Here is a 21,889-nt window from a genome sequence, read left to right as displayed (position 1 = left end):
AATCGTCAATCCGCTGGGTTCGATTCTGGTGAACGATTAAAATAAAAAAAAACGCAAGCAAAATGACCCATTTGAGTGCACGTGTGCCTGTGAAAAACCACTTGAACGCGGGAGCAAAGCGTAACCTTTTGATTCAGGACGAGATCTGTTCCACGCGTGTCATGCCAAGTGATTGAATTGGAGATTTTTCATTTTTGTTTCTCTTTCTTGCACACACACATACACATGATATGAGAGAAAAATATGAATTTGTGAAGAATTTCAAGAGGACGATGGAGGCGCCTGGTATTCGACCGTTTTAACAGAGAGTGAAAGAGCACGAGGGCACAGCTTCGGTGCAACAGTTCTCTTGAGCCGTTTGATTGATGGATTGATCGCTAGGGGAGGGAGGTTGTTGGTATTTTGTTTATCGAACGCCACGTTTAAGGACACACGCCGGGTGTGTTTGTGTAATGTGGAGCAAGGTAGTGGAGGGCAACACAAATATTGTGCTGTGTTTTGACCGAACCGAACGTGTTGCGCTGTTTGCGCAAAGGTGCTCTGTTTTCCGTCTGTGAATTTCATTCACATTTTTGCCTTTGCTAGATTGACATTTTTCTGTCCAATTTCGAGAGGATTTTCAGATAAAAGTGCACTGACACTAAAACATGAAAACTATTTTTTTTACCATTTTTTTTTAGTTAACAAAAAACGCTCCGCCACATGCAACAGTTTCACCTTCGGGGGGGACCAAACCTCAAACTCATTTCTTATCTCCAAAAGCATCGTAAATTAATTCGTACATCATTTATTTTATGTGCTTCAGTCCTTCACAAACAAAACCCCAAAGATATAAGCGATTATACAATCCTCTCTTTCTCTCTCTCTTTCCCCTCTGTTCCCCCTAAAAAGCCAAATGAGTCTCAGCTAGCGAAAAATGAAACCGCTTCGCCTCGGAATGCAATATCGCTTCCGCTTTTCGGCGAATAACATCATCCATCTTCCGGTAGCACTTTTCCCAAAACCATTCCGGGAAGTGTAAGGATTAAAACAAATGAACCCTTTTATAAACTGCAGAGGGGACGGGGTTTTGGGTGACCGATTTTTATCATGATTAAGTTACGAGTTCGCTCTCGCTTCTTCTTACGTTGGAACACGTGCAACTACACACCTACCTCGCCCTCAGGTTTGCTCTCTACAAAACCACACAATTAACTATGTTCGCCGTTCGCTCTCGTTGCTCTGCAGCGCGTCTCTAATCGCAGATAGAGCGTTCCGGAGCTGCTGGTGTACGTCTTTTCATTTGTTTGCTTCTCTGCGAAAACGGTATCGGATCGGAGCGGCAAAAGGATGTTTTTGTGTTTGCTGGACAGAGTGGACGTTCTCCCCAGCTCAAGTGACAAATCGCTTGTTCGCGTTTCTAGAAGTAGAAGCATTTTTTTGTTAACGTTTGTCCATGGATTAGTCTCGTTCGTTGCTGCACTAGAACGAAGGTTGCGTGCAACATCAGTGCAAAACAAAGGCGATGGAATGCCCTTACGGAGCGAGCAAATGAGAAACGTTTCATCTTTCCTGCTTTTGCTTTGGTGCTGTCGAGGTTTCCGTTGCCTGATCCTGTTCCAATTTCACGTGCTTTCCAACGCGCGAGAGATCATTGCACTTGCAGTTGACAGAAGGTGTACTTTGCTTCTCCCAGCCATTCTATTCTCCATTCCCTTCCTTCCCCTTTCTCATCTGTAGTTGAGTGGCCGAGTAGAGAACCATTAGTAGAAATAAAGTTTTTTTTGTTTCTTATCTTATTCCTCCTTCTGCCCGAACCGTCCCGCTCACACTGACGGGTGGACGGTCAAGCACCAGCGAAAGATAATATAATTTTTCTTCTTTTCTTCTTTCCCTCCCCCCCTTTGCCAACCATTGGTCTAGAACCTGCTCTGCTAGGCGCCGGCGGTGGTAATGGTTTTCCGCCGAACTTTTCGCCCCCGGACTTCCACCCGTCGGAGAACTGGAAACCGGCGGCCGCCGGTACGCACGTCGGCCTGATGAAGGATCCGCCGCTGCCACGCAACGGGCCAACCAACTTTATCCAGCCAACGCAGCAACAGGTAAGGGTTTTGCTCTCGTTTATAATCTCCCCTTACTGTTGATCCAATTTCTCAACCCCGGCTTGGATGAAATCATTGCAACCTACTTCGGGTTTTCTGTGACAGCGATAAACAACCGTTGCACAACGACCAGCAGAAATAACTGATTGGTTTCGAAATGAAGAATAAACCCCCCTCTTCTTTGCTTGTTGAGTGTATTTTCCGACAAATAATATTTTGCTCCGTTCGTTAATCTCGCTCGCGTTATTGCAATTGAGGTTAAGCGTGTTGTCGCCACTGGTTCCAATGTAAACAACTCTGCTGTGTTGTTTGCATTACAAGTGTGTATTTTTGTGCAGTTTTTTTTTCGTTTTTTAGCAGAAAATGCAAGAATGGAGACGCATGGTGCGGCACGACAACGCGTGTGCGCCTGGTTGGTATGCAATCAGTGCTGCATTTTTATGGCTAGATCGAAATTACTTTTATGGTCGTTTTCAACAATCGAATTCCAGTCAATTGAATAATGTTTAATTTTCTCTAGCACGATTTATTACAATTTCGTAAAAACAATACCCTTTCTTCTCAATTTGTAAAGAAAAGCTTTGTTTTACCTTAAAAACGTCCAAATTCCTTATCTTTTTTTTTCTTTCGAAAACATAGCTTTCCTTCCCAACTGTCGCAACCCAACTCCACACCAACTTGGCAGCTGTACTTTATCATTTAATTAAATCTCCACTCAGTTTGTGGTCTGCCCGCCCTGGGAATGAATTGTGTGTAAACAGCAGGGAGATGTAATTTTGTCTCCCCTTTCCCCTTCCACCCAATATAGATCCGATCGGAATACATCGAATCCGGTTCAATATTTCCCCTCTGTTGCGATCGCCATTTTGCCGGTGCCGGAGCATTTCTATCGTTCGAAACAAATCTAATAAATCTCATCCTACTTTTCATGTGAATTCATATTTATTCGCTCTTCTTTCTTTTTCTCTTTCATGTATCTTCGTATGCAAACACCACAGGGCGCAGTGATGATGGTTTACGGACTCGACAATGGAACCGCCAACACCGATAAGCTTTTCAATCTGTTCTGCCTGTACGGCAACGTGGTGCGGGTAAGTGTACATTGCAGGAGGAAAACTCCCAGACGTTCGTTTTTTTTGTCTTCTCTCTCAAGCATGATGTGTACCGTAACACGTACTATGGGCGTGATTACACCGAAATAAAATCAATAAAAAGCCGCTGCATAATGGGTTCGCGTGAAACACGCATGAAAGTGTGACATAAATGTGCGTTGTTGTAAACAAGACGAGAAGATTTAGTTTACAAAAATAATACGCTAACAGCTCGCGAAAATCGTGCTGCTATCTCCCATGTCGTAACCGTAATTTAGCACACAATCTCTCGGCCAGAAGGGTAATCACGCAAAATCAGTTCTAGTCTGTGCGGTTGTTTTCCGCTTTTTCCTTCTCTCTGCCGATCTTTTACCCACCGGCAACGGATTATTTGCAATCTCTTCTAACGCGTACCGTGCAGAGGTAAAAGAAGAAGAAAAAAGGGCAGAAACACACGCGCACACACACACACACAAATGGTGACTAATTAGTTCACATTTTATGGCCTGTCACTCACGCGACTGTCAGAGTATCCGCGCCAGAGTGTGAGTGAAACGATTTGCTTGCATTTGCTTTAACTACCCTTTTTTTCGCTGTCGGTTTTGTGTGTGTGTGTGTATGGTTGTCTTTGGTCAACCAACCAACCAAGAACTACCGAATTCTAATTGGGCGACTAGAGAGATAGACCGAACCGCCGGGGGTTGCGTTCCTCCGCCCCTCATAAATCACTGCTAGTGTAGCTCCCCGGCTATTTGTCTGTGGTGCTTGTGGCCACACATTCCAATCGTTGTAACAACAACAAAAAAATCCCAAGTGCCGTATAGCAATGGCTAGCGAGCAATCGGATTATGGTTCGGAGCGTTCTGAGTCAATTGGTTGGAATTTGATCCGTGGTTTTGTGGTTTTCGTGTGGCGGAAAACATGTACCACGTGGTTATGAACCTTTTTTACGATGAGATCGAACAGCACTTGATTATAAGCTGAACGTTTGTTGCGGTGATTTAACGAATTGAAGTATGATTAATCATTCCGATAATTCGTGAGCCGTTGAAGAACGCCTGAAGGTATGCAAGATGTTGCATAGCAATTATTAAATCACATGTTTCGGTAGAAATACAAATGGAGACAACCATTTAGTTGAGATTGAGATGTATTCAAATTGCAATTGATGAAGTAAAAATCTATTTTGCTACATTTTCTTTTGAACATGAACTCTTATTCGATTCAAGCTAACCCGCTTCAACAATTTTGATTTTACAAACACAATCACTCCGACATTCAGTCTGTTATAAAAATAAACAGTTTTATCTAGTCGGACCCATGCATGCATGTTTCTCGCTCGCTTCATCACATTTGAATAAAATCAGCCCACTTTTCCGGAGTTCCATGAAGCCGAAACAAACCCCTCTGCAGCACACACACACAGCTGGGCTGCAAATTACACATGCCGAAGCACGTTCCTCATAAGGCTTCCCAACATATTGCCCCATTCAATACGCAACCTCACCCCCGACCCTTTCATCTAACCCAGCAACAGCTATTCTCTACGCGTACCTCGGAACGTGTTGAACGTGGTTTCGAGTTTGTAAAAGTATTAGCTTTTGAAGTACTAACGATGATGCTCGCACGTAAGAAAAAACCACCCTTCAACCGAATGCTCCGATGCGATGCAATTGCAACAAAATGAAGGAAACGTGTTGCAAGAATTAAATCAGACAACGAACGAACGATTCATCAAAACGAGTCGCACTACTGCTGGGTTTGTGTTGCTTGCCCGCTGTCTCTTCAATTCCCATTTTATGCATTGCAATTTCGGTTTTGGGGAAGGAACCGGTTGTTTGCGAAAAGCAAAAATACAATTTCCATTGCTGCCACGGAAGCGACGGAATATAGATTGAATAACTAAACAAATTCCAATTGGAAGAGATAACCAATGGGAGGAAAACAGAGACGAAGATGCTATGCATTAGATTCGGAAAATTCATTTGCAACTGTCATGTGAGAGGAAGAGACAGCCAAATCAAGAAGAAGAAAAACACACTCCATAAATTGAAATAGAACACTTTCGGGGGGAGGAGAAATGGCGCGTATTTTGAGTGAAAGAAAATTGGTGGAAAAAATATGTCTTCTGTCACTGCAAGCTGCTGGGCTTTGTGTTGTGCGTTCCGATTGCTTGCGAAAGAGTTGCCGTTTTGTTTGCCTTCACTATTTGCAACTGTCTACCTTGGGCGACAGCAAGATGGCGATGATGATGCTGTTGATGAACCGTAATAGGAAAAAGCGTGCTCTCTCAGCTGTGCATTTCGGTTTTGTGTCCACTGGCGACAAACATTCTGCAGCATACGCCACCGATAAAAATGCCTTCCTACCACAGCGCAGAGCAGAGCAATATTGCGTTTGAAATTAACGGACGGTTTGTAAAAAAATATGTCTCCGAAAAGTGGACATTTTGCCTCTTTCCCTGCCGAAAAAATGCTGTCAATATGCCGCACGATAATACCGCAACAGATGGTGATCGTAAAAATTGAACGCACGGCGGCAACACCATTCGCTGTGCTCGGTTTCGGTGCTAACTTTAAGTGGGCGAGGGAGAAAAAAAGCTCTTAAAATACGAAACATTGCTACAAACACGCAAAGCAGGGGGGAAAAATAGCGTACGTTAAGCGAGGAAAATAGCACTTGCTTTGTTGAATGAAAATCTCTGTCCGCGAAAAGCCGGGGGGGGGGAAGGCGAGCGTGAAGCTGGAACGAATTTAGGAAGTCGAACAACGGAAGCTAAGGAAATAAAAACACACACAGCCATAGAAACACGATGCACCAACGGAACAACGCGTTACGCTTCCTTCCCATCCTGTGAGAATAACTGCCATTCCCGGGTTTTTTTTGGACTATAAAATCGATCCTCTCGTTGTGCCGTTTTGGTGGTGTGCGTGGTGCTCCCATGAAAAAAAAACCCACACCAGCTGACGCAGAAATATTCACATCCGGAAAAACGGAAGTGGAAACAAAAGAAACTCCGCTCCGTACGCTAGCTGAATAACGAAACGATATGACACGCCCCTCACGTGTAATATTTTCGAAACGATCGTTGAGTGGATTGAGTGTCGATTGAAATCGGCATCGGGCATTTTCAAATTCTGCCGTGGTGCAGCAATCCAATCTTAATCCAAGTGGGAATTTGCTTGGAAAAAGCTCCCACTGCTAACTGCGCGTCATTGCAGTTGGAAGTTTTGTACGTATATGACTACATTAAGCTGAGCTCTACAGTACAGTTAGTGTGATGGAGCGTGATGAAGATAAGCTTACAGACAAAAGAAATCACCTCGACCACGGTGGCACGACGGATGTGGATTAGATCGTCTTGATCGATGGATCAATTTGGAAGCTTAATGCCTTTTATTTTTTCGGGAATAAAAGGCTACAAAAAGGCTCCTCCTCCGGGCGCGGATGGCTCCCGTGTCATCTATGCTATCCATCACACGAACCAGTGCAGCTTTATGAACAATGAACAGCCAGCTTGATGCGATGGTGGTGGCAACACAGTACATCATTCTTCTCCAAGAGTTACTGTAACGAGCGGTAACAAATCAAACGCACAAAAATCGATGCACACAACGTTCGCGAGATTTGAATAAAAAACGCATTTTTTCCCTCTTCACTCTGAACAGCTCTGTAGGCGCATATGCGTAGCAGTTTTATGGCTGGTGGGAAATGCCATGCTTCGTGCGATACCTAAACACACGACCATTACACACCCGTTCGGTTCGGGCGGCGTATCATTTCAATCACAATGATTTATGCCCCTGTGGGGCACTCTTTCGCACTTCCTGTCTGAGCAAAACATCAACTGGGAATAGAAGACCCACCATCTGGGTCAGGTTAGAAACAATAAGAAACAACATTTACCAAAAAAACGAAACGAAATGCACACACAACCATACGCTGGGTGCACGAATAACAGGTCCCTTGTGATGGTGGCACGGTGATACGGCAGCATGAAGGCATTCTTGTAACAGCTCCCTTCGATTCGGTGATGGACGCACACTACTCTCCGCACATGGGGTGGGGGGAACAATGGACGGGACAACGAAAACGGTTCTAAAAGCCGTCCCCAACGCTCAGGAAAGCCGACACCATCAAGCGGAAAATGGGAGTTTGAAAATAGCCCCCGACGACAACAACCGACAGCAGTCGGATGGGAAGCCCGTCCCGATATCGCTACCCGCTGTTAGATTGGACCCGTCACTCCCAACCCGATAGAGGAGTCAATTCGCTGGGCGGAGGCACGGGCAAAGGGGTAGAATAATTAATTTCAATTCCCCCTTCACGCCTCCCCCAGGGGTACGATCACGATCTCTCTCTCTGCTAATGGTGACGGCCCAGCCGGTCAAACACATTCCACTCTCTCTGGCCGGTACGGTACGGACGGGTCCTGACGCGACAGGCGAAGGAATTCTATTTTGTTGTTCCGTTGTTATTTTCTGGGAAATGCCGACCACTTTTTCTGTTGCTGATGTGTACACCTTTCGGTTTCACTGTTCATTTCGCGCATGAGTGCCGCCCCACCGATGGATACTTGGACGCGGAGCACAGTAACGCACTGGCGAGCGATGGGGATTTCGGACTTGCCGTAAGGTTGCTTGAAGTCACGCCAATGCGTTGTTGTGCCAAAGGAGATGAGCTGCAGGGGCCAAATGTTTCATTCGTGGCTAATTGCACTAAATGAGCCTTTTAGTTGACTAATTCAAGGTTGACTTGTACGGTGAAATCTACTCGGGGAAATGTTATGTATAGATAGAGGCCAGGCATCGTTTGGTGCCGTGACCAGGATAGCATTCGAATATTTCGAATATCTGAAGAATTTATATGTGTTTTTTTTTGTAATTTTTTTATTAACGCAATTCAATGTTGTTAGACATAACAATGGCATTAAACACCTTCAACAACTCCCACGTTTCAATGAGCATTTCAATTTGCATCCATCAACGCCCAGGCGATTTCCTCGTTTGCATTGCGGTTACGCTTTATTACATTCATTATGCCACAGCGAGTTGCTACACCTTGCCAATAATGGATTGCTAATTGATACGCATTATATCAACACTATTTGTGCAGCGGTGAGTGTGTGTGTGTCTCGAGCGAACATTACACTGGCGAGCAAATGAAGCGAAAATGGTGAACGTGATGGCAAATCGACATCTTCCGTAATAGATTCAAATATTGATTTAATAAATGTTAAATTCGAAAATGCAAATACTCTCCCGCTTATTACAATAGCTAAGCTCCATATTGTATGCTCTTTCCTCCCCCGTGCAGATAAAGTTCCTGAAGACAAAGGAAGGCACCGCCATGGTCCAGATGGGTGACGCCATCGCAGTCGAACGTTGCGTCCAGCACCTGAACAACATTCCAATCGGAAATGATGGCAAAATTCAGATCGCGTAAGTGCTTCAGCCGTGTTTCGTTTAGGTTGCAAATAGTGATACACTCCCATTCTTCTTGCAAAACGTTTAGATTTTCCAAGCAAAACTTTTTGTCCGAGGTCACAAACCCTTACACCCTGCCGGACCATACGCCCAGCTTCAAGGAATATACTGGCTCGAAGAACAACCGCTTCCTGTCGCTGACCCAGGCCAGCAAGAACCGCATCCAGCCGCCAAGCAAGGTAAGCTGATGGGGATGCGGAAGGATCCTTGCTTAAGGAGTCACTTATTAACGATCCTCCTTTCCCTTTGCACAGATTCTTCACTTCTTCAACACACCGCCTGGGCTGACCGACGAGCAGCTGATTGCGGCATTCGGCAGCAACGATTGCCACCCGTCGCAAGTGCGCATGTTCCCGCTGAAATCGGAACGCTCCTCGTCCGGGCTGGTCGAGTTCCCGAGCGTCGCCCTTGCCGTCCAGGCGATCATGAAGTGCAACCACACCGCCATCGATCACAAAGGTAACGGCAGCTTCCGTGTGCAGAGAGGCTTCCCGCTTGCGATCAAAACGCTCTTACTAACACTCATCTTTGCGATCTTTTAGGCACAAAGTTCCCGTTCATCATGAAGCTCTGCTTCTCGTCCTCGAAAACGATGAACGGCGCGTGGAACAACGAAAACATCGAGAACATGAAGCAGGCCGGCTCGGTCGTGCAGACGTCGCCCGGTGCCGAGGACGAACCGATGCAGGCCCGATAAATCGATCGTCGTCCATCACATGCCGCCGTCGCCGCCGCTCCCCAAGACCGTTGCTTTGTGCGCGAAATGCTGCGATTCCGGTGCGAGTAGGCGCAACCGTAGGGCTTCGGGGCAGGTTCATCCCTGTGTAATGTGTGTATGAGTGTTAGATGTGATGCTTATAGAGATGAGGTGGCGTAATAGAAGAAGAAATGCGATATTAATACCGGCCCCGTATCATATTGCCGTTTCATCCTCCGGCCAAGCGAGCCAGCGAGGGGCGGCAGGGAAAGCTCATCAACTATCGTAAAACAACCACCGTGTTTTCTTTTTCTTTTTTCTTCTTTGTTGTTGTCCTGTGTCCGATCCGGCATATTCATTCACCTTCCATAATGATGAAGCATCGCTGCTCGTTTGTGGGCGGCACACGCGTTCTCGCGTTCGTGAGTGGCAGCAACGCTCACGACTCCTCGTCTATCCATATTGCGCTACAAGTAGTGTGTTAAGTTAGAGCTACGTGAACTCAAGCAGCCGTAAAAACCAGAAACGTTTAAATTAGAGATATGCTGTAGATGAGCAAAGGCTTGGAAGAGGGAGGGAGAGCAAGAAAAGCGAAAAGCGCCACTATCCGCGCTCTCCGTTTTGTGATGTGTGTGTGTGTGTGCGCACGCACACTCGCGGGGTTTGTTTTTTCGTCCAGCCTATAATAAGATACAGTATGTATGTGTGTGTGTATTGTACGGTTAGAAGTTTATTTTTTATGTTATTAGCCAACGGAAGCAAAGAAAAACACTACATGGGAAGGAGGCAGTGAACGCGCGAAACGAAAGTAAACCACCGGAAGATGATGATAGTGAAGATACTACAGTGTTGATGGCTGAAACCCCGATTCCCCCAATTCTCAAACCCACAAAAACGAAACGGCCTTCGGTTCGTTTTGTCCGTTTTCTTTAATTGCTTTACAATCGCAAACCCCCCCTCACATCATCGTGCAACAATCGTCACAATCAACTAGAAAAGAAAAGACTCTAGGAGCTGTTGACGTTCGGAGAAGGAAAGGCAGGAAACAGGAAAGGAGGATAGGAGAACGACAGCAAACGAAGAAGCGTAACTGAAACCGGTCGGCAAACAGATCCCCCGCGCGCGTGAATCAAGAAAGCTTTGAAACCAAAAAAGGAGAACATTGAGAGGAGGAAACATTGCAAAAGAGAACAAAAAGATAACAAACAAACAAACAAAAAGGTAACTTTGCGAACTGGCCGGCAGAGGGCGGTGGTGCAGCAGCTAAGTGTGCATCGCCGTGTGTTCGATTTTTAGACAATTAAGTAAGCAGAAGTAACCTTAACTAAACTATCAGAACGACTACTGTTCTTCTGTCCTTGTTATCTATCTATCCCCAGATTGTTGTTTTCGTTTCGATAATTCCTTTTTTAGTTTTTTTTCGCAATTTTTCAATAATTTTTCTTCCCGTTTGTTATTATCATCAATTGCTTCTTCTTTTTTCACATTTGTTCTTCTTAAATTTCTTCCTCCATGAGCCCTTAGATACTTTGATACAACCAACAAGAGAAAAGACATTATTTATTGTTTACTAATTTAGAGGAAAAATTGCACAGCATTCGGGTGAATACTAGGCAGGGAAGGGTCAAGAGAGTGTGCAGTGGAAGAATCGAGATGAAGATTGACACAAACAAATCGTCTAATTCAGAGGGCAACAAAAACAACAGCTAGTATGAAGGATAGTAACAATTGTAATGTGCAATCTGCTGCTGCTGCTGCTCTCACTCTCTATACATCAATCTTCATCTTCTCCTCTGTGTGTCCTTCCCTCTCCTTCTCTCTCCCGAATGTGCGCTTGTTTGTGATGAACGGTACGCATGTGGCATGGCCGTAGTCCTCTTGATTAATGACACGGCCACGAGTATGAACGTGAAGATGCACTGCCGCCAGCAAGGTGTGTGTGTGCATGTCTGTGTGCTAATAATGGATGTTTGGGTGTGTGCGCGCGCGTGTGTGCCCTGTGTATACGTTAGCCAGTGTTGCTAACAGAACCCGTGTGCACGCATGTAGAATGTATTCGATTTGTTTGTCTTTAGTTGATCTGTGGCTCTCGGTAGCTTGTCTTTCGTTTCAGAGTTTAAGGCAAGATTTCGCTGGTACGAGAAGCTCACATAAGCACTAGTTAAAGAAAAGGGATGAATTTCGATCGAGGAAAATAAACTTAAGAATGGCATGAATGTGAGAAACACATGAACAAAAGCAGAAACTATATGATATTGTAAGCGCCACATACCCAGATGGCGATGATGCGCACGAACGAAACAACACGCAAATGGGTTTAGGGTCGAAATTGCGTTCGATGAAGCGGTGAACACTTGAACACATCCAACACAACAACAAAATAACACGCATCTACACTCTCTCTCTCTCTCACACACACACGCACACTCCGTTTGTAATTCGTTAGAAGAAGGTAATCGAACTCGTTTCGCACTTTCTGTAACCTTTTTTGTTTCATGTCAGCAGCATATTGGCACCAACGCTCAATCATCATCCGTTGTACAATCGCAACCGAACAACCATTCAATTACTGCTACAAAGCACGCGGGGAGCTGTGGCGTAAGCCAAGCAGAGACAAAATTCACTAATCTAAGCGCCTAAGTATATGTTTTAGAAATGGTTAAGTAATTACAGTTGTGTCCTTAGTTTTTACGTACGAGCTACAACAAACAAATAATCAAACACACTCACACACACACACACACATAAACCTACCCCTTTCCATTACTCTCACACAACTTTCGCAGCAAGAAACACCTACAAAATCGCACACCCGCCAACGCTACTCTGGCCTGCATAATGGAGGCTAAAAAAGAAAAAAACAAAGCGGGCACACGCAATAAACTTGATTACACCACAGCATTACACCACAATATACACCACCAATATAAACAAAACAAAGCCACTATACACACACACCGCACCGAAGAAAACACCTGTTGAAATCGTCGCCGTCGTTTCGAAGACATTTGCCGCAAAGAACCGGGAAAACGGAAGTAGGGGAAAACATGGAACGAGTGTTACGAAAAACTGTTTGAAGTTTTAGCGTGTTTTCCTGTAAATCATTGTCTTTATATCATATTATCATCATCGTTGTTTTCTTCTTTTCTCTTCGTTTTGTTTCCCTTTTCTACTTGATCTTGTCGTTTACCTAGGCACTTATGTTACTAGCATCATCATTAGAGAACATTTCGATGTGTAAGACGTTTTGTTAGAGCTTTTTTTTATTACTATTTTTATTATTATTCTTAACTATAATTAATGTTTAGCTTTTAGTACTTTCGTCTAGGTTTTTTAGTGCTTAGTGCGGCAAAATCTGGTTATGAGTTTTCGTTTTTTTCTGTTTTGAAGGGAAAAGTGCAAACAAACAACACGAGCAAACCAAACAAAAGGCAAAACACAAAAACAAAACCTGCAGTAAATCAACAGCAAATCCGTTGATATGTGTGCAATCTAAGAGAGTCTTTGAACCCTTTTTCTCTCTAAAAGTGGTCAAGTGTCTGTGTATTAGTGTAGCGGTTCGGTTTAGAATGTTTTGTTTTCTCTTTTTGTTTGGAGTTTTAGGAATTGAGCATCTCGGTTTTTTTGTTTCGTAGTTTTTTTTTTTCTTATTGTTTCAATAAAGAAGAATAGATTGAAATTCAACTGGAAAAAAAACGTGTGCTCGTTCACCGAGCCGAATTGAAGAGTGCGAGAGGGAGAAAAGGATGAAATGGAAACGCTTCTAGGCAACCGTCTTGAAAGAACCAACCTCGACCGCAGTAAATCATCCCACTTTTCATTTGTTTACTTTTGTTTTGGTCTCCTTTTGGTTTTATTTTTCCTGTATTTCCCTTTTTCTTCAGAATCTACATATCCTAGCGAAACGTTACTATCAGCAACAATTTTGGGTGCGTAGAGGACAGAGCGCACTCGTCGCGTTCACGCGTCGTGCGGACGGCAAAAAGCCTAAACACTTCTCCCGAACCATATTTGGACGAATCTTTAGGAAGACAACCATTTGAGGACTTCTTGCAAGAGATGGGAAACAGACAGATCCCGTGGAAGAATTATACACATACTTATATTTACACAGTAAAGATGGCCGACAAGAAGGAAGTGTGTCCTTTTGTGGAGCCATTTTTCGGAATGGCGGAAAAGGAACTATGTCCAGTCGAAAAACGATTTAAAAAGACACAGAGAAGTGCGCGCGCGCGTGTGTGTGTGTATGAAACAAATAATCAATAATAATAATAATAATGTATATGGTGGTCCAATGTTGAAATAATATCATTTTACAGCTAACAAGAAATAGAAGAAACCAACTATGTTTAACCAAGCAAAATGGGGAGGAAAAATTCCTCCCTAGAGAAAAACGGATATAAAGAGACAATTAGGGCAAGATAAAGAGAGAGAGAGCAAGAGAAAAACGAAACACTTCACGCGACTAGGAGCCTCATTTATTTACCCCCCAATTTTAGCAGAAAGATTTTAGAGAACAGACCGAAGCGCAATGATGAGTGTGTGTGTGTGTCTGCTGCGTGTAGTGTACGTACGCCCGCTAATAGAATGAACCCACCTAGAGGAAAGGTCTGGATAGAAACGGAAGTGAACGGAGTAGGCAATCATCTAAACAATGGCGTAAATAGTTTCCATTTATTTTTCCAGTACATTACCACCTGCCCGAACCACTGTTACGACTGCTTTTTTGCTCCACTAGATACAATCAAGTTTCTCAAGAAGAAGAAGAAGAAGAAGAAGAAGAAGAAGAATGCCAGCAGTATCAATCAGTCCCCGTTTTTAACGAAACCGAACGATTTAAAGACAATTAAAGGTTAGCTCTATGATTAAATTAGAATCATTTTTTCCCACTATCAGGCTGTGGAAGCGAGAGTACGTGTGTGTGTGTGTTTATGGTTGGGTGTTTCTTGTTGTTTTAAGTACTGTAAAAGAGAAGAAGGGGCACTTCGCAAGAGTGCTACCGAGGGGGGGACTTCTATGTGTAATGTGCAATCAATAAGAATTGTTATCGGCTTTAGGTTTTTAAAATCATTTTAGAAAAAGACCCCCGAACGCAATCTGTTACAAAGCTGTTGTTAAGTAAGGCAAAACTGAATAGTATCTTCTTTTTTTTAATCCCACTCCTTTCCCTTTCAACATTTCTTCTCTCTTTGAAAAGAAAACTGCAAAAGCAATCGAACGAACACATTTACTTCTCGATCTACCTACACCCTTCGGAAGGCATAAGTAGGTTTGTTTTTGCTCAATCGTACAGAACTGAAGCCTGCAAAACAAGGGGGGCGGGTGATCGAGTTGTGTACCGTTTGTTTCCTATTTCACTTCTTCTAAATAGCCAATCGTTTCAAGCTGTGCAATAATTACGTGTTTTTTTCTGGCGCCGAGACACGCTACAATCAGTTAGTCGCGTTTTCTATTTATTACCTTACCTTACCTTTAGCTTCATAAGTAGACTAATTTTCAATGATGCCAGCGTGATCCCGGTGCGAGGGCACTGTACCACGAGGTACAGAGAGCGTGTTTGTTAACGCTCCGAGAGAAGAAAAACCTATTCCCACCTTTAATATATATACACAGCAAACAAAACGGAACAGAAACAGAACAAAACTGAAGCTCTCCTCTTAAAGAGATCGTGCTACTTACTGAACTATTACTAAAAACACAAAGCAAGGAGAGAAATCCCATCTGTAGGTGAAATCGAAGAGGGGAAGGTGTGCATAAGGGCGCATTTTATTTAAACGACATACAACGGCACCCGTTGTGTGAGGCAATTTACGACAATATTTAATGGTTGCGAAAATAAAAGGGGAAAAGAGTGCTCGATCGTCTACGATCGATGGGTGCGGAAGCTAGACCGATGAGTGTGAAAGATGGTAGCGCGCGCGCGCGCGTGTGTGTGTGTTTATGGTGCGAACGAATTGAACATATCGATATCGGCGCAGGAGATTAGGGTGAGTGGATCTGTGAGTGTGTAATCGTTTCGTTTCGTGTCTTACTTGTTAAGCTGAACAACATTAGTATGGCTATGATGAATCGGTTTTTTGTTTTGTTCCGTTCGCGTTTGTTACGAAGCTTTCTGTTCGGATGTGTATGGAACCGAGACAAAAAAAAAACAAGCTCGAATTAAGGAAAATTAGCAGCTCCGCTTTAGAAAACCGCGGTGGATGGTAGTGTATTTGGATAGTTCGTTTAGTGCTCAGTGCTGACCCTTTTTCGGGAAGGGAATATAGATATTGGTTCCGTGACATTTCTCAACACATAAACATTTGAAAAGAAAGCATCCAAGTCAAATTAAACACGCCTCCAGCGATAATGGTCTTTGACGAAGAGCGAAGACGAACAAATGGAGCGTGAACAACCCATTAAATATTGAGTAAAAGCATAAAAGTATAAAAAGAAAAACCTAATAATAAACACAACTAAAATGTGTGTGTGTTTATGAAAAGAAGGAAAAGAAGAGAAAAATCACAACTTACACACACACATAAATAGAGAGAGAGAGGGAAATAATTGATATACTAAATAGCATTATTGTATCTTAAGAAAGCAAAAGAAAAACTTAAGACAAATTCTAAGCAAAAGTAGGCTAAATGTTAGTGCTAAAATGTAAAAGAGAGATAAAAAAAACTCGTGCAGACAAACAAAAAAAGAAACAAAACAAAAAACAAAGTATGAAAGTAAAAGGGAAGAAAGCAAGCAGGTGTGTGCAATGATATTGGATAAAGTGCATGAAAAAACAGAACAAGACCAATGAAGGAAACAAAAACAAATCTTGGATGAACAGCAAAAACGCCAAACCGAGACAAATAGAGACAAGAATGGAAGGAGAAAATCAAAGGACAATTTACGCACCACCACCACCCCACTGGACATGATGGCCTCCTCTATCCCTATATACATATGCAAAGCAAACAAAGCAAAAGCCCAACTGTGTGGTCCAATCGAGGGCCTCCAACACTGTAGGCGGGTAGCACACAGTGTTGTTCCGAATCTGTTTTCTCTCTACCGCGGCCCGCGGCTCCCGGGAAACCGGAGACCGATCTACTGATCTGCTGCGGAACGCCGCGCACAGTCGATGTAAAGGCAAGTGTCAATTATTTTTCTCTACCAAAATAACAACAACAAACAAACGAACTAAATGCAACATCAGCACAACACACTTCAGCGCAGACACGGACACAAACATACACAGAAGCAAATGAAAAAAAAAACAACAAATGTATGTGCCTACCCGGAACGGAACTCGAACTTTTCAAGCACTCGAAACACACAAACTTTCACACAAACGCAGGCAAAACTAGAAAAAGGACAAGACAGAAAAGGCAGGTACGAACCTGCAAAACAATTTGCTTAATTTAAATTAAACCACTTCCAAAGGCAAAAAATGGAAAACTCCCCACACGCCCGCTAATTGGAAAACCCGAATAGAAGAGAATAGAGAGAATGACGTGCCAAAGGAAAGAAGAAAAGTGCAACTGTAGTAAAGAAAGAGAGAGAGAGAAGGCGAAACGAATCGCAAAGGAATCGCAACATGTTGAAGGCTAGACGGCTTCTTCAGACACGGCAAGATTAGCTAATTTTAATAGGAAAAGGTAACTGAAGGTGAAGGCTACAAAATGGGTAAGAAACAATGGAGGATAGCAAATTTTTAGCAAACTTGTTGTAAGCGTGAAAGTGCGTGAGTAGTGTGTGTATTTAGTGGACCACATGAAAATGGCACCCAGGGTGAGAAGGATAGTTTTTTGTGTGCGTTGGTTTACCTTTTTCCTTTCAATCATTAATTCATTTCTTTCCGGCTGTATGGTAAACTACTACAGGAGAGAAACAAGCTGGATCACATAAACACAACGAAATCAACCGTTTCCGTTCCATCGCATCCACACGCGATCCTGTCGGCAGGATGATGATCCCATTTCCTATATTATTTAAACCCGGAAATGTTGACTTTAAACTGGAAAAGATTGTGCTTTAGCGTTAAAACAAACTCACTGAGTGGAAAATGGGGGGAGGAAATCGAAAAAGCACCACGGCTTGCTTTAAATGATGACAGCTGTCAGGATTTGCACATTGACAGCTGAGTTTTGACGCGGGGATGTTGTTATTATGTATTTATTAGTATCATTATCATTATCTATGTCATTGTCAGCCGGTTTGACAAGCAGCCATTGAAACATCGAAAACAAGAAGGGAAAAGGAAAGACAGTAACAGTAACAACAACACGCGACACATTTACAGTCTACACACTTACAGAAGGACACACAACACACACACATACACAGATGGAGAAAGACGTGGAACTAAAAAGGCAGCAAAACACTTTTGGTAGTTGTATGTGCCAAGAGAATGGCAAGTGGGAGGATGCAAGTAAGGAAGTAAAGGAGCAAAAATAACAGAAGAAAAGAGGCAAAGGCAAACAAAACACGTAAACGTAAGATAAAGTAAAATAAAATATCTGACCTAAGAGAAACAAATAAATCTAGAACAAAACATATCGTTTGCGAGCATAAATACTCTTTATCTCTTCTCTCCTGGTGCACGAGCGTACACTCACCTATACACACACGTGTGTGTTTGTGTGTGTGCGTTAGTGAGGGGGAAAAAACGGTGGAAAAAAAACACAAATAACGGTGCTCACCACTTCTACTACTGCTGCTGTCTACTACTACTACCACTACCACCACCACCAATTCACCAACACCATCAGTCTACCACCATTATCATTACTACTATCACTAAAAACTATTACTACTACTACTATCGCTGCTACAGCTGCAACAAAAAGCGCGTAGGCAAACACTTATACATACATGCATACAATACATACAATACATACATACATACAACAAAAAAACATATGAAAATACATTAACTACATAACATAACAATGCATACCATGCGTACAAAGGAGAGACGTACGCTACATATTTAGGGTGAAAGGAATAAATGGTCTAAATTGTAGAGAAAATACCATAAAAAATAAGTACACACATTATTTCAGCGATGAAACTGTGTCGAAAGAGACAAAGAGAGAGAGAGCAAAAGAAGGAGAGAAAAGCTCTGCTTTATCTCTCTTCTTCCTGCTCTCCACTCCACTGTCCTTGTATGTTTCACCGGGTTAATAGGGGTTAATAGTGCATAAATGTTACACACTTACACTTAAAATTACACTCTTACACTTACCTACACGCGCCATCATCATCGCCGTTCTTTCATCACCCGTTACATTTGCAAAACAAAGGAAAGCAAAACATAAACACACAAACAAGGGGTAGGAAAGACGGGAATGGATGTAATACACACTTAAAACAAAAGCTAAAAGAAGGCAACAAAGAGGTAGCAAACCCAATAGCAACTGTAGTAGCTATAAAAACACACACACACAGCAGGATGAAAGGTATAATTTGAAAATGGCTAGTAGAACATGGCAAGTGAAAGAAGTAACAATTCACAGCAGCGCCCCGGTGCGGTGTAAAACTTAACCGAGTAGAGTAGAGAGTAAACACACTCACACACGATGAAGCGATGATGGTGGTGGTCAACAAAGAGAGCAAAAACATAAAACTCTTTGTCCCGTTTCTGCCGCCGACGCTACCCCAAAAAAAAAGAAAAGAAATACAGTTCAAACACTGTAGTAGTAATACAACAATAATACTCCCCTCCGCAGAAGTAATCGAAACCAGTAGTAGTCTGTCAGTTTGCAAAACCTAACACAAACCGAAGTGGGGTTTAGTTCCAGAAACATTACAACACGTACACAGAATCAGCAAACACATAAAACACAACACTAAATAACAAAACGATTAATGTGTTAACACATTGCATAAAGCGTGTACCGCCACATACATACACACATGAATGTTGCTGTAGAGTAGAAAGAAGGAAAACAAAACAAAAACTAATAACAATAGAGAGATCAATTATTAAAACAAACCAAGGTCAGGGGAGCCTGTAATGTCATATCTAAAATGATGGTGGTGATATGGGGAAAACATAAACATCCAGATATTACATATTGACATGCACACACTTATATAAAACAATACACAAACACACAAGAACACAAGAAGCTCATAAGAAAAGGGGCTGAATGCAACACTAATGAGTTACATTTTTGTTTGTGTGCAAATGGAGCAAAACAAAAACAAAAACAAAAGAACGATCCCATTCCACAACCACAAACCAACTAAACCAACATAAAACTCAAAACAAGCAAGCATAACATAATAACAGTCAAAAACAGATCAACAGAAACAACAAAACATCAGAAGAAATAAACGGGATAGAGAAAACAAATACAAAAAAAAAATACAAATTGCTATTAGATTTGCTAGTAAAAACAACAACAAAAAACATATAAATTAATATATTCCCCCCTCACTCTCTCTCTCTCTAGCTCTCCCTTACATGTAACAAAACAAAAAGAAATACATTAATACACGCATTATACATTTAAACACTGAAGAAAAAAAAAAGAAAAAACCATAAAAACACAAAACTAAACTTGTTTTCATTTTCTCGTTTTCTCGTTCTCGTTTTGTGTCAATTAGATTTTTCGTTTCGATGGAAGTATGTTCCATGTACCGGGACGGTTCTTATTTGTTCGATACTGTTTGAGAAATTGCCCTTTTTATTTTAAGTTCTTTTGTTTGTTTTAGTGATTTTATTATTCTTTTCATACTCTATTACTATGTTTTTCCTATTTACTTATTTCTGTACACATTTTAGTAATTATATTTACATTTTTCTTTTTTTATGTTACTTTTTTACCCGTTACTTTTATGCAATTGTGGAACCAACATTCCGAAACCGAGCCAAAACGAGAGAGCAAACACCCACAGCCCACCAGAAACCAGTTTACACGAACAATATCACGACCTTCACCACCACCACCACCACCACCAATACATCAACAGTCAACAGTGCGCTTTCATCACCACACAGAGCGGTTTACACGTCACGATCAACAGTCACCTGCCCGTTGTTGTCCATCCATCCTGTCCGTCTGTCCGTCTGTCTGTCTGACTGTCTGTCTGTCTGTCTGCCTGTTTGTCCGTTCTCGTCCGTCCGTTATTTCCCCCCAAAAAGGCCTTTCGTCCTTTCGTTTGTCTCACTGTACTGCGCCTTCCCAAAACGATTAATTTGCTTTATTTGCGCATTACTTTGTCCAAAGCAGTTTGCCAATGCATCCTCGTCTTGCCTTGATTTTCCCATCTTTCGAATGGTTGAAGATATTTTGTAGGGTAAGTAGAATCAATTTTTATGTACCTAGACTTTAATCGATTATTGGATAGATAATTGTTCGTATAGATCATTCATATTTTATTTGATAATTCATGTTACATAAAAATATAAAGATATTTTGTACATATTATCCCAAAAACGACGACTCTTTCCATTGCTCGAAGCCATTGTTCGCTATGGTTTATAGTGACACCCTATCATGCCAACGTAAAGTAGTCAATTTGATGTAAGGCACAACTCCAACCATTATCACAACCCGTTCTGAAGTATTTGAAACGGAACTATTCGGGGAGGGGCTTGTTAACTTGTAGGAAAGTATAGTGATAGCTATACACACTAAAAGTAGAGAAGCAATTCCATAATCCTAGCATGAAACTAACTAGTGTGCGGTAGTGTGACTAGCAAATTAAAAAAAAAAAACAAACACAAAACTAAAACAAAACCAAAACAAACAAACAAAAACCATAAACCCGGAAGCACTTGCAATATACAAAAATCTAAACCGATCGAAGACTTTGGAGACTTTCGCTGCTCCGCTTCGATCGCGTATACAGGAGGAAACCCCGAACCCCGTACGCTCATCACAATCCCCTTTTATCCCGCCATTACTATGCTGAATGTTATAGCGCACACGTACATAGAGCAGAGAGCACAGACAAATCCACCCACTCACTCGTGTAGGACTCTAAACTTGCACAACCCTAAGCACTATCATTACAGCCTGCAAGCAAATTAAACAAAACAAAAGAAAAACTCACATACACAGCTAAACCCAAATCATATACGATAAACAGCAGCAAAACGATGATGATGTTAAGCAGAAATCTCTACTGTCAATTATTAAAGTGTAAAACGGAACAGGTGAACAAAAGAAAAAAGCCGAAAGCGTAAAATACCTGTGTGTAAAAGCATGTTGGAAAGTGAAGGTGAAACGGCGAGAAAAGTGTTAGAACGAACAAACGAACAAACGATCGATAAACCTAAATGAGTAACTAGTTAGAGATATTAAACTAGCAGCTAAGAGATGAAAACAAAACATGAAAACGGCAAACAGATGGCAAAAGAAGATGGTGGAGGAAACAACAAAAACGGATAAAACCCCTTACCTACAAGCCATCAAATTGAGTTTTACTTGCTGAGTTGTGTCGAAGAATAGTTCCTATTTGAAAATTGTTCACGGAAACAATTTGATTGTTGTGTATGAACCTTTGTTTTATTGTGTTCTAACATTTGTTTTGATCGTTCTTGTGCTTGTT

General features: G+C 42.2%; 1 protein-coding gene across 13 annotated transcripts in view; it reads left to right on the top strand.

Moving 5' to 3' along the window:
- LOC120903553 (heterogeneous nuclear ribonucleoprotein L) overlaps nucleotides 1-21,383 on the top strand; it is a 184,035-nt gene extending 162,652 nt beyond the window's left edge. For 7 of the 13 annotated variants that reach the window (XM_040313047.1, XM_040313046.1, XM_040313056.1 and 4 more), the window contains 6 exons: nucleotides 1,897-2,081; nucleotides 3,080-3,172; nucleotides 8,489-8,613; nucleotides 8,687-8,837; nucleotides 8,913-9,117; nucleotides 9,201-9,355. In XM_040313047.1, the coding sequence (XP_040168981.1) occupies nucleotides 1,897-2,081; nucleotides 3,080-3,172; nucleotides 8,489-8,613; nucleotides 8,687-8,837; nucleotides 8,913-9,117; nucleotides 9,201-9,355 (914 nt within the window). Of the gene's footprint in view, nucleotides 1-1,896; nucleotides 2,082-3,079; nucleotides 3,173-8,488; nucleotides 8,614-8,686; nucleotides 8,838-8,912; nucleotides 9,118-9,200 lie in introns of all 13 variants that reach the window. The other 6 variants (XM_040313058.1, XM_040313057.1, XM_040313055.1 and 3 more) reach the window with 2 other exon arrangements.
- The last annotated feature ends 506 nt before the right edge of the window (nucleotides 21,384-21,889 follow it).

This window comes from Anopheles arabiensis, chromosome 3 (assembly GCF_016920715.1).
Source record: "Anopheles arabiensis isolate DONGOLA chromosome 3, AaraD3, whole genome shotgun sequence".
In the NCBI taxonomy this organism is placed as follows: Eukaryota; Metazoa; Arthropoda; class Insecta; order Diptera; family Culicidae; genus Anopheles; species Anopheles arabiensis.
Note: the sequence above shows the minus strand (reverse complement) of the source record. Positions and strands in the feature narration are given on the sequence as shown.